Source organism: Phragmites australis, chromosome 9 (genome assembly GCF_958298935.1).
Source record: "Phragmites australis chromosome 9, lpPhrAust1.1, whole genome shotgun sequence".
Taxonomy (NCBI): Eukaryota; Viridiplantae; Streptophyta; class Magnoliopsida; order Poales; family Poaceae; genus Phragmites; species Phragmites australis.
The window spans coordinates 33,082,026-33,095,378 of record NC_084929.1 but is presented as its reverse complement, the minus strand read 5'-3'; the positions used below and the strand labels follow the sequence as shown (position 1 = coordinate 33,095,378).

At 42.3% G+C, this 13,353-nt stretch overlaps 2 protein-coding genes, 2 non-coding genes and 1 pseudogene across 4 annotated transcripts; all 5 read left to right on the top strand.

Moving 5' to 3' along the window:
- On the top strand, positions 1-3,805 carry LOC133929276 (protein LIKE COV 1-like). The gene is made up of 7 exons (XM_062375972.1): positions 1-351; positions 1,053-1,105; positions 2,114-2,223; positions 2,635-2,802; positions 2,876-2,973; positions 3,248-3,374; positions 3,484-3,805. Exons 1-7 carry the CDS (start codon positions 184-186, stop codon positions 3,558-3,560), a joined length of 801 nt encoding a protein of 266 aa, XP_062231956.1. The 5' UTR covers positions 1-183; the 3' UTR covers positions 3,561-3,805.
- A 712-nt stretch (positions 3,806-4,517) lies between these two features.
- LOC133929979 (small nucleolar RNA Z43) lies at positions 4,518-4,614 on the top strand. The gene has a single exon (XR_009911700.1). It is a non-coding gene; the product is annotated as a small nucleolar RNA Z43 (small nucleolar RNA).
- A 356-nt stretch (positions 4,615-4,970) lies between these two features.
- Positions 4,971-5,071, top strand: LOC133929963 (small nucleolar RNA snR60/Z15/Z230/Z193/J17). Its single transcript, XR_009911684.1, has one exon. It is a non-coding gene; the product is annotated as a small nucleolar RNA snR60/Z15/Z230/Z193/J17 (small nucleolar RNA).
- Positions 5,072-7,876: 2,805 nt separating this feature from the next.
- LOC133929881 (probable WRKY transcription factor 56) lies at positions 7,877-9,276 on the top strand. The gene is made up of 2 exons (XM_062376637.1): positions 7,877-8,431; positions 8,903-9,276. Exons 1-2 carry the CDS (start codon positions 7,908-7,910, stop codon positions 9,081-9,083), a joined length of 705 nt encoding a protein of 234 aa, XP_062232621.1. The 5' UTR covers positions 7,877-7,907; the 3' UTR covers positions 9,084-9,276.
- Positions 9,277-12,349: 3,073 nt separating this feature from the next.
- LOC133927934 (uncharacterized) lies at positions 12,350-12,951 on the top strand (annotated as a pseudogene).
- The last annotated feature ends 402 nt before the right edge of the window (positions 12,952-13,353 follow it).

Here is a 13,353-nt window from a genome sequence, read left to right as displayed (position 1 = left end):
GGCGAGCAAGAGCCGAGAGCGACTCGACAGGTGCCAACGAGACAGTACGAGTTACTCAACAAAGGTCTCTCTGCCCCCTCGCCCGTCCGTGCCGACTGCCGACTGCCGAGCCGTGTCTCTATTCCACATCGATCGCGACGACCGGAGCCGGCGAGGGAGACCGCCGCCGCGGCGAGGAGCCCCATGGGCGACGACAAGTCTCCGCTGAGCCTGAGCCCGATGGGCGGCCGCGACCGGGAGCTCCTCATCCCCGTCTCCGGCGGTGGCTCGGCCCCCGGCGACGGGGACGAGGACGGCGACAGGGCAGCCTCCTCCTCCGCCTCCGCCGCGCTGTCCTCTTCCGGCCGCGAGGTCCGTCCTCGTCCCAACCCGGTCCCCTGTCCACCCGATTCCTAGCGTTTTCTCTATCGTTCAGCTGCGGTTATATTGATGTAGTTCGGCCAGTTTGACGAGGCTGGTGTGCGATTTGTGTTTTTCTCTTCCTGTCACCTTGCAGCCTCTTGTAGATTCGGGTTAACGCTAGGAATTAAGGAGCATATAGAAGCTGTTTTTGTGATAGAAAACGGTTCGATGTTGCACTTGGGAGCTCAGGATATTGTCACTGGGTCCGTGAATGCGTGATTGATGCGGGGAAGCCATTGTTGTCATATTGATGATGAACTCGAGTGGCTTGCTGCATCCTGTTGCTTATTCAATCGTCTTACGTAAGGAACTGTGGCAACACTTTGTTGAGTTGCACTTTTCCGCGAGGAACATATCTTTGTATTACAACCTGAACGAAGGGGAACATTTGATAGGTAAACTATTTATCTGGTTAGAATTTTAATTAATACCTAAGCTTCCTGGGGCATTTAGGACAGTGGGTCGCCATTTGAAACAACCATTACTTGGCCAAAAGGGAAGTAGAATTAGTAGAATGTTTATGTTCCTGTCCTTGCTTTTCCTATTTGATACTTGCCTTGCAGATTAGTATGTTCTCCAGATTAGGCATTTCTCTATGTATTGCTGAAGCTAGAATGTTGATTTTCGCATCACTTTTTTGTGCAATACAGGCTTTCCATAAGGTGGTCCGCAGTTGGGCTTCAAAGAAGTTCATGACTGGATGGTAAGGTCTCTAGCAACGTAAATCTCCACTTTGTCCTCTTGATTACTGCCTAGTGTTTAGCAATGAAATAGTAGAAGTATGCTTCCTACTAGCTAATGCTAGCTTGTATTTTCATTGTTTTGTCACGTGTGCCCAGATATTTGTGGATATGTATTGTAGTATGAATTAGCAGCCACTTCAAAAGTCAAATCTGTGGACACAGTCACAAAGCTATTTGACCTTCCTAAATGCAAGCATCCATTCCCCTTTATACACTAGGAAATCATTTAGGCAGGTGGTGGAATAATATCAATGGACTATATAGTTAGCAGAGGCACTGGGATTTTGTTTCTTTGTATCTGGGTTTTGTCTCTTCCAATTAAGAAGAAAATCCACCTTTGGACAAATAGAGGGACCACATTGCTTCATCCATTCCCCTTTATACAGTAGGAAATCATTAAGGGAGGTGATGGAATAATACCAGTGGGATTATATGATTTGTAGAAACAGTGTGATTCTGTTTCTTTGAATCTGGGTTTTGTTTCTTCCAATTAAGAAGAAAATTCACCTTGGAGAAATAGAGAGAACATCAGTGCTTCATGCTTGGTACGAAGGATTTACTTGTTTACCACTTGCCTGATAGCTCCTTGGTGATAACCCAACAACTGAAATATGGAAACTTGAATTATGATTTTAGAAAAATACCATATTTTTCCAACTGCAGGATTGCCATAAAGACAAAGTTCTATAACAAGGAGCGTAAATCCTTGTGTTTTCAGTGAACTTCATACAAGTATATTCCACCCTTAGTCTAGCTGTTCTGAAAAATACTTATACTCCTTTCTCCTGCTCTGATTGGAATCTATATGAACCATTATCTGACAGGTCTGTGGCTTTACATGCACCATTCCTATGTGAAAACATTTTGCAATGAGCCAATCATATTACATGGGCTTTTCTTTCCACATGCAAGCTACCTATACTAAGACAAATTTTTTGTGTGGTCATTTGTTGCTGGGTTACTTCCAGTGTAATTCTCTTTCCCATAGCAATAACATTCTACATCACCTGGTGGTTCATTCACTTTGTTGATGGATTCTTCTCTCCAATCTATGCACAACTGGGGATCAACATATTTGGTATGTGAACTAATCACCTCATTGTATTGAAATGTTAAATTTTGGAATAGTTGGTATGTGTTATGATTTATTTTCCTTATGATCATTAACCACCATCATTCTGCCTTTGCTTTGGTTGGGGCTTGGTCATTACAGTGTTACATTTTGGCCTGTGCTGTTTTATATGGTGTGCAATAAAATCTGCATATGTTCATCATTGAACCTAAAAAATTAAAGTGCTAGCTTGTTCTAAGTTTTAGTATACACTGAGATTAGATTCTCAGTTCGTTCAGAAATGTGGGAAACTTGGCATTCAAGCAGTGTAGGCAAAATTAATGTTATATGGTAATTTGTCATCACTGAGAAGAATACATATTGCCTATCCAGTTTATTTCTTTTTTCTTTTTCTCACCTGCAATGTTGAATCCCCAGGCCTTGGCTTCATCACCTCTGTCACTTTCATATTTTTGATTGGCGTCTTCATGTCATCCTGGGTTGGAGCATCTGTCCTTAGCCTTGGCGAGTGGATTATTAAGCGCATGCCACTTGTTCGTCATATCTACAATGCATCCAAGCAAATAAGTGCTGCAATATCGCCAGGTAAACTTATCGTTCCCATGCTGGATTCAATCAAATTAGCTTAGGTGCTAAATAAACTCTGGTTGGTCTACAGATCAGAACAAACAGGCATTCAAGGAAGTGGTCATCATAAGGCATCCTCGTGTTGGAGAATATGCATTTGGTTTCATTACATCATCAGTGTCTCTTCAGGTTTGCAAGACTCTACCATTGCTCCAAGTGTGATTGCTTCCCATTCATGTGCTGCAGCCTGCAGCTATGCTACCTAGTATTCTACTTATCAGTTTGAATTCTTGCAATATTGAAACCCAATTGTACTGGCGACACGGGTGAAGTTCTCTCTTAAAGGTTGCAGGACAAGAAGAATTGAAACGAAATGACGTTCTCTCTTCTTTTTTTTATTGTCTTATTGTTATTTCATGGAGTTTTCTCTATGTACATCTATCTCATTGCTATGTTGTTGCAGAGTTATTCTGGTCAAGAAGATCTATACTGCGTCTATGTCCCAACCAACCATCTTTACATTGGTGATATCTTCATGGTGAACTCAAAGGATGTCATAAGGCCAAATCTGTCTGTGCGGGAAGGCATTGGTAATTCATAACCTCTCCTCTTGCTGCCCCATTTGATATTTTGCTTAAGAAATGGGATGGGTGGTTACTCTGCCACAAAACACTTTACATAACTGCACACATTTTGCAGAGATTGTTGTATCTGGTGGTATGTCAATGCCCCAAATTCTGTCAACTCTCGACCCGCAGACGATCCTTGGGGACTGAACTGGACCAAGCAGAAGCTGAAGCTGATATGAGCCCTTTGTGCACCTTTTTCTATTGGCAACTAGCAACATTTTCTTACAAGCTACCACGAGTACAGCAAACTAGATTTCCGAGCACAAGTATCTGTAAATTAAGTAGAAGTAGGTGACTCACATGATTTCTTTGTCCTTTGGAGTTTGTACTGCACTTCTATGCAAGAAAGACGCATCCCAGCTGTGATATGAACTGTTGTAACATTGCCATCATCTGTGTGGTGCTTTCTGTTGGAGTGCCGCTTTGCTTGCGGACTTGCGGTTGACGATGCTGACTTGTGTTGTGGATTTGTGTCACGTTATTTGTTTTGGAAAAAACCAACTTATGCTGCATTCTTGGAGCAACGTTCTCATTGCATTATTGAAAGCCTTTGTTCTGACGGTCTCGTCAATCCCTGGCCTTGAGCACGCAAAAACGTACGAGACTTCCGTTTTTCCAGTGAGAAACGCGTACGAGAAATTGTGCCGGCCTTGTACAGGAGATGAGATTTTCCGGGCTCGGCCTGCAAAAGCTTCGGCCCTCCTGGCCTGACTCCTGAGCAGCGGAACGGGTCGCTCAAGACACAGCAGATCGCAACCTGGGCCCACTTGACAGTGACAAGTTAGAGCCCACGTCATCCGGACTAAGGCGATCGGACGGCTGTGATTCACTCGTCGAAGAGAACCCGAGAAACACAAAGGCCGCCCCTGTAAAACCCTAATGCCCTAGAAGCCTCTATAAAACCACGCGCCGGAGCATTCCTGCCCTCACGCCGCCATCCCTCTCTCTTCGGACCCCTCTCTTCGTTTCTTTTCGCCTTACCTGATACGCAGATCTGGATCAGGAGTTCTTTGAGGAACTACAGGTTTCGATCTGCGATTTCTCTTCTCCCTTCTTGGTTTTTGATTGTTTGACGCGGGATCTGATTTTTTTTGGGGGGATGGAGGACGGTGAAGATTTATCTATTGGTCTCGTTCGTCGTAACTGGCATCTGTTTGCCTTGCCGACCATCCTGATATATCACCACCCATATTCTGAGTCCTCTCCTCATCTGCAAATCACTATCCTCTCAACATTTTTCCTATTGTTCTTGCTTCTGGATGTTGGTCTTGGATCTATGTTTTGTGGCCGATGATTAGATTAAAAAATAGACAAGCATATGTCTGAATCTTTCTATGTGGAAAAGCCTAATCTTCTCTATGAGGTCGTCTCTACCAAGCTAAATCTTTAGATCTTGCTGTTCGTTTTTTTTTTTGTCGATTTTGTTAAGGATGAAGATTCTGGATGCTATTTAGGTATGATATTTTTATTACAATACCAATACTGTCTGCCTTCTGAGGACTCGTGACATTTCAAATCTTCCATTTTTTTATAAAATATTACCCTGAAATTTGTTGGAAAGGTCGGATGATGAGCAAAAATGCATAGTTCAGATGATCAACCCTAGTGGTTATGATTACCTTGAATCAATAGTCTTTCGCTCCTAACTGACGGCCTTTACCATCATCTGACAATCTCCTCGAAATTTGACCCCAAAATATGTTTCTACGCTGCTGGACCTGGCTTCGCCATTGGTGATCAATCTACAGTTTTCGTGTATCTCCAAGATAATCGTTCCTGGAAGAACGATAGATGCACTGCATCCAAATCATACTTCTGAATTTACAATGTATAGATTCCGTTTAATAAAAGTTGAGACCAATCGAGCGGAAGCAAATTTGTCGCGAATGCTAGAACTACTCGAATGTCAACATTCAAAACTCCATGATCAAAGAACCTGAGAAGTCGATAATGCTACTTCACATGGTGATTCTACACATTGGACGGTCTCACGGAGCAATGATCGTTCGATGTCGGCCTGGTAATTTAACGACTGCCAGATCTTCACTGGCTGAAATGACGAGGTGGTGCAAGGACAAAAACAAGGCTCAGCCCGAGTAAAACTTAAATAGACCTAGTTGCAGGGCTGGTGCTGAGATTTTAGTGGTATATTAAAAATTTAATTAATATATAAATTATAAAGATAATGTCTGGTGTATTAAAAAAACTGGATTGATCTAGGTACTTAGGTAGATTGTTTCTGCTGTTTTGCTCTCGTCATCTCATGAATTGGCAGGATTGTTGTGTTGCTAGTTCACTGCCCTTCTGAAGGCATCTCGATTAATGAGATACTAACTAGCTAGATATGCTTTCTCACACATGATGATTCCAGAGTTTTTACAGCAACACCTGACACTCCAATACTCATGGTAATTGCCTAATTGGTAGTAATAAAGAGAAATCAAATATGGCTACTGCTACAGCCTGCAAGTCTACACTATTAGGGTGCTGTGTGAGTAATGAAAATGATTGGCATTTGGCAAGGAAAATACGATTAGAAGTTTAAAACTAGTTAAGCTCGTCAGATTGTGGAATCACCTAGCTGGGAGTGCTCTACATGGCGCGTGATGCCGAGTTGGGCCTTGGGCGCTGCGGGCGAGCTCGTGCTGGAGCGTGGAAGGGTCGTCGGCCAGTGTGGGCGGCCGGGCGCGTAGGCAATCGTCGAGGGTTGAGCGGCGACCGACGGTGATCGACTGGGATTTAATCGTCGTCTATTCGTCTTCCCTCTACTGCCTGGCCAATCCGATTCATCCAAATTGGGTGTTTACGAATTGTTGGGCTCATGGTGTTGCCTCGAGCCTTCACTCCCTTTCCCTTGTTGGGCCATGATGGACATGAAACGACGATGCATCCCTTAGGCCTATTGGGCTCCGCCTCTTGAGCATCCTGAGAACACTGAATCTCCCAGAGTTTTTTTTTATATATTTTCTAACATAAAAATTTATTTAAATATATTCCGGATGAAAAAATTTGCGAAAATAAACGCCTACCGCTCTCTCATGATATGGTTAGGCCCTTACCGCCCCCGAGAAGACGGTAAGCAATCCACTGCAGCCACAGACTCTTATCACCCTTTCATGGAGACGGATAGTTGAACAATACTTAGAAGTTCAATTTCCCCTTCTAATAGTGATGTTCTGTTGCTCTAAAAATTCTAAAACGTTTATTTTTAGCACTAGGTTTATATATGTTTGAATTCAAATTAAGTTAAAAAATAATATCAAATGAAATTACAAAAATACATATAAATGGTGCATTACAAAGAAATCCACTTTTTTACCACATAATCTAGGGCTAAAAATAATTTTAGAAATTATCACATCACATAAGAAGAATATTAGTGAATTTTACCATATTTTTAGAAATTTATTTGAGGCACTAACAATTAGTAGAAGTTATAAAAGTAGTATTTTTTGGAGAATTTTAGTTTAAATTCTGCACAGATTTTTTGGGTGAATTTAATTAAAATGGGTTGCACATGTATTATAGAACATGTAAAAAAAGTTTTAGAATTTTTGGAGCAACAAAATATCACTGTTTTGAACACAGAAGAGGACATGGAACTTCGGAGTACTGTTCACCGCGGGATACTGTTCAGCCTACCGTCTCTCAATCGCCTATTTTCTTAAATCTTTTTATCGGGATATATTTAAATAAATTTTTATGTTAAAAAATAAAAAAAAACTCGAATCTCAAATGAGAAATTACAGTTAACAGTTACACAAAAGGATCTGTGTAACTAACCAATCAAAATCTTAGGAGTCTTTCCGATAAAAATATAATAATGTACATCATGTTATTATCTGTCTTCTTATAAATTTAGAAAAATAGAAATGTGAATAGTATCTCTATATGAATCCGTTTGCTTAACCGTTACACAATAAATTTTCTCCCACGGCAGGGTGAACAGAAACTATTGAACAAGGTTAACCAAGCCATACACTGTTTTTTGAATCATCGTGCTCAGTAACTTTGACCATGTACGGTGATTACACGCAATCATTTCTGAAGAATTAAGCTACCTCCAGGACTAATAAGCGCTTATATTAATCCTTGAGACTCTAATTTTACGGTCTGAAGTGAGCACGAGGCATGAGCCCGCGCGAGTTTGTAGTAGCAGTCCACGTCTCCGCTTCGTCGCGACGTAAAAAATTTACGGCGGACGGGGCAGTTGAGCAGAATCCTCCATCCATGCAGTTGTTGAGATGTGGTCGCTGGCTCGCTCGCTGCGTTCGGTTCCTCACGATCTCTCATCTCCCGGTGTTTGAGCGCGCATGCAGCACGTTTGCCCAACGCCTCTCACCTTCCAGCGCCTTCCCTCTCACGAGCGCTCTGCCCCCCAGTCACAGCTACCCCTCAGCTGCACCCACCTATATATCCCGCTGCCATGTGCTCCGATCACCTGATCTCGCCGCCGCCGAGCGTGCGCACGACACACCGCGTGTTGTGCAATCGATGGAGAACTCACTGCAGGGGGCTCAGCAACCAAATGCGCTGCTTCCTCGGCTGCCCACGTACCTCGCGTCGTGGTCGCCGCCGCTTGCAGGTCCGCAGCTGGAGCAGCAGCAGACGTGCAATAGTGCTGCGGCCCTGGGGCGCCCCCAGGACGTTCTGAGCTGCCCCCCGGCGGTGGTGGACTGGGCGTCGTCATCCTGGCCGGGGTTGCACGTCGGGTCGACGCCGCAGCAGGTGATGGCGGTCCTCCCCGCGGCTCGTGCGGCGGCGGGTGCGGGTGGTGATGAGGCCAGTGGCACTGTGGCGGCAGCCGGGAGCAGCAACGGCGGTGGGAGTGGTACCACCGATGGAGGGTGTAATAATAATAAGGAGATGAAAGCGATACAGGGCAGCGGGAGGGGGAAGAAGAAGGCGAGCCGGCCGAAGTTCGCGTTCCAGACGAGGAGCGAGAACGACATCCTCGACGACGGCTACCGGTGGAGGAAGTACGGCCAGAAGGCCGTCAAGGACAGCGCCTACCCCAGGTTTTCATTCGTCTCTGCACTTGTAGTATAAATTAATATCATGCATGCATATCCAATGCTGACTTGCTGTGTAATGGTGGTGTACATACACGAACGTAGATCTGCGACGAGATGTGCATGACCGGTTTGATAGAGTTTAACTTTTAGCTTCATATTAGATTTTGAGGTTACAATTTATAATAAAGTGGTTTATATTACTATTAGTCTAGAATAGAAATAAGATGGCTTACTTAAATATTTTCAATACACTTAAAACTATAACTCTATAAATTTCTAAAGCTTGTAATACTCTGTTCTAAATTTTTTTGAAGCTAGATCTCTATCAAAAAGACCCTATATTCGGAGCAAAATGCATCTTGTTGCATGCATTAACCGAGCCATGTAGTCTCAGCTCGTGCATATCGCATACGCGCAGGCGCGATGAATGCTAGGAATAACATTTGTTTTGCCAATGCACGCAATGATGTGCAGGAGCTACTACCGGTGCACGCATCACACATGCAACGTGAAGAAGCAGGTGCAGCGGCTGGCCAAGGACACGAGCATTGTGGTGACCACGTACGAGGGAGTCCACAACCACCCCTGCGAGAAGCTCATGGAGGCCCTCAGCCCCATCGTCAAGCAGCTCCAGTTCCTCTCGCAGTTCCGGTAGAGTACCAATCAACCCATTTGAGTATCTGACACCGGCAGCGTGTGATCTGCCTGAACTAATGCAAATTTACTACCCAAGTGTACAAAGCAAGCTCAAATAGCGAAGAGAAGAGAAAAGAACTGTCCTACGACCTCCTAGCTACGCAACAGCTGATCTATACAGATGATCTGTACGTACGTGTTCATGCATATATATATATATATATACATGTGCGTTAGGTACTAATATATGCATGTGTACCGAACTTACAAAAGAGATGTATATATGCTGATGAAAGCTTTACTAGACTTTGCAATTTAAGTTGCAATTTACTTGTGCAAATTTATCTCACCAGTCACCAGTTCTCTCATAATCTCAATTCTCACTTCTTATGGGACAATAATGATTTTGCATGTGGATTTGGTGACGACGTGAACACACTTTGCCTGCTAATTAGCTCGACTTGGATCTGTCATCGTTTCCGCGCCATCCTCCTCCTCCTCCTCAGTCTCCACCATTTCCAGCTACCGCTATCCAGCTTCCCTCTAAGCCAGGCAACCACCTATCCTCAACCCTAACAACCCTAGACCTTAACTCTAAACCTAGTCGCCGGCGAGCACATCACGACGTTGAAGAAGCACCTTCGAGCGGGCCACCTGGTTGTGAGGGGGGGGGGGGGGGGCGGGGTGTTCAGCGGCTCTGCTCTCAGTTTTGGTCCACATGATGATTCCCGTCCTGAGGGCTAGGCTTTCTACTGTTCATCAAGGAGTATTTTTTATTTTTATTTTTCAATATTTACAAAAGTACATTCCTATCTCAAAAAAATTACACATCTAGTCTAGTCGCTCGTGTTACCCTTTCAACAGACGATACCTTTAAAAAATAAAGATGTCACTCTTCCAATTAATGACATCTTAAAAAATAAAAAACTATGCATTTTATTACTTCAAAATTCAAAACACTATTGAAATAATCATGAAATTATGAAAACAAGTATGTTGTAAAGGATGCTATAATCTATCTCTAAAAAATTCAACTCAAACCAATACTTTTACAATAAAAAATAAAAAAGATAAATTTCATTAGACTGTGTACAATGAAAATTTGTCTTTATTTGTTTCTTATTGTACAAATTATATTTTTGTCTGAATTTTTTTAAAGGTAGATCATAGTATCCTCTATAACATACATTTTTTCAAAATTGTTCATAACTATTTCAATAATGTTTTGAATTTTAAGAGCAATAGAATGTAATGTTTTCTATTTTTTTTATTTTTTAAGTGTCGTCTATCCAACAGGTGACACACCTTGCTGTCGTCCACCCAACAGACGATAATAACCTAGATATATAATATTTTGAATGGCATGTACTTTTGTGAATATTGAAAAATAAAAAAATTATTCATCAGGCATGGTAGAAGAAACATGGATCCAGCCAGATTAATTATCTTGGGTCGTATGAAGAGGCCCAAACACGCATGACGATGCAAACGGTCAGGCTGAGAAAATAGAAGAGTGGAAAAGCTCCACTCGGCGCTCGCACGGCGGCGCCACCGCCTAATCCTCCATGTCCTGCACCCGCTGCCGTCCTCTCATGTTCGGATCCAAATCCTCATATGTGAACAATAAATCGTGAGAAGTTAAATTGTATTCCAACATCTAGCAGTTACTACAATATTATACACTGTAGCAATATCACTGTTCATATACTACTATACTAATGTTATAGTATTAAATCCTAACGGTTCATTTGTGATCTAACGCCTACTCGCCGCTGCAGTCCTCTTCTTCCCTCGGTGACCATGCTGTCGTCCTACCACCGGTATGAGGCCCAACTTAAACTGGCTGTAGGACAATTACTTTCATCCAGGTTCGAGGTTTCAACTTTCATGCGCTTGAAAATTTTCAATTTGGTTAAATGGGGGATTTGGTAGGTCTAATCGGAAGACACTGGTTCAGTGGAGGAAAGAGTGCAGATCTGGATGTTTTACTTCGGAGTAATTTTGAAATACTTTTGATTGTGATCTCACTGATAAGCTACAGTAATCAAAATATGATCCTCTTCTCTTGAAAAGAAAGTAAATACGCACAATCACTGTGTTCCATTTTGTCAATATGAATGATCATCCATGAACATAATGTGCTCTTCTGTTCCTAGCACTTTCTAAATTAATGCGTGATTCTTGGGAATTTTATGTGCAGTATTCTTTCAAATGACCATGACCCATGCCGAGTCAGTGTGAATAGACCTCAAATAGAGAAGGAAAAAGGTCAACTTCACTCCCCTAAAATATCACGATATCAGGAGAGACCACTTGACCCACTACAGTATTTTTTTTTGGGTTTACTTAACCCCTTGATCTTGTAATACCAGCTCACATCACTCTTTATACCGGTTTCCTCTAAGCGGTTTTGATGATGTGGAAGTTGTATTACCATTTTGGGCTGCCACATCTCTCTCTCTCTCTCTCTCTTGGATGCTGCTCCATTCTCATCCTCAATGCATTCTTTTGCGTTGTTGTGCTGCTCTCTAGTATGAATTGTACTCCCCATGGAAACATCGGTAGTATGAATTGGTGGAATAAGTGTGAATTAGTGGAAGCATAGTGCAATTTCAAGAGTTTAATTACAAAACAGCCTCTGTGATCTGTGAATCACTTTATGTGAACAAGTACCGGAAAATTTGTATATGTTAATGGTCAGATTTTTGTGATATGGTACTATGTTACTATGTGAGTACAAGTTGTATACACTTGTTGAGCATTTGTCTTGACTCAGGTATCAGATTTCAAATGCTTCGTTTTGCCATGTGCATTGTTTTCAAGATTCAAGTTCATAGTAAAGACTTCCCATTGAAATAGGGATTCTATGTAGAATTTTGATTATATTTGTTTTTTTGTCAATCTTTAATTTAGTTAGGTAGTGTTAGTGTTGTGTGTATTTTGGTTGATCACTGAACAAAATTGTGACATTTTGGTCTAGGGTAGTTTAGAAAGTGCATAATGATTAAAAAAATGCCTACACACTAGTTATTGCTGCTAACATATACTTCAAATTTCAAGTGAACTTGATACTACTGTGTAGCATAGAATTAATTGCAGAAATTATCTTCCGACACGATTCATTTGTAATCAATCCCTAGCTGGGAATAAATGTCACCTAGATCCTATGCATTGTCTGAACACAGATCTGATTAGGGTATACTGAATTCCACTGTTTTCCCCGCTTTTCCTTTGATGCTGTAGATATACGGAAAGAGTATTGTGTGAGACTACGAGAGCTAAAAAATGAACAAGGGCAAAAAATTTAAGTTAGCTAAGGGATTCAGAGGAAAGGCAAAAAACTGCATAAGCATAGCAAGGGGGAGGGTGGAAAGGCGTTGCAATATTCTTACAGAGATCGACACAACAAGAAGAGGGACATGCGATCTCTTTGGATTGAGCGCATCAATGCTGGTACACGCCTCCATGGGGTATGTATCCATTTACATTTGAGGTGTCACATGGAAATGCATTGTATCATTTGCTAACCATAGACCAAGGTTTCTTGCATGCTCATGATAAAACAAACAATTCTCGGAAACCATGAGCTTTGTTCCTCATGTACAAGGAGAATAAGCTACGTACAAGAGCTTTAAATTCTTGTGTTTCTAATTTAGCCACTGCAGAGAGCTATGCTTATTGTATTGTCTTAACTTACTGTCCAGGTGAACTATGGAAACTTCATGCATGGATTGATGAAGGAGAATATCCAACTCAACAGGAAGGTACTCTCAAAGCTGTCAATGCATGAGCCATACAGCTTCAAGGCTCTTGTCGATGCATCTCGCAATGCATTTCCTGGCAATAGGCATGTTCTTGTTAAGGAGGGACTAGCAAGCATTCTGTAAACGTTTCCTGCTAAATAATTAACTTAATGGTTACATCCACATATGAAAGTAACTTTTCAGCTTGTAATGTTACGAAGAGCTTGTTATGGTTATTGCACGTGTTATTCCTGTTTTTCTGTTTGGTGACCTGTTGAACAGACCATCTAATTACATGTGATGTACCTCCTGCCCCTTATTTTTGGTTTTATGGAGAACGTGTAAGGGTGGCAATGGGTCTGTCATGTCGGGTTTGGCTAGAACAGATCCGATCTGAAACCCAATTCCTTAAACCCGATCCAGCTTCAAAATAGATACCAGGTGCAAAATGGCCCCTGGCCTTGGTGGGAACCCGAGCGTGGGCTCAGCGGTGACCACGGACACAGAGCAACAAGGGGAGGTGGCTTGGCGGCGGAGGGTGCGGAC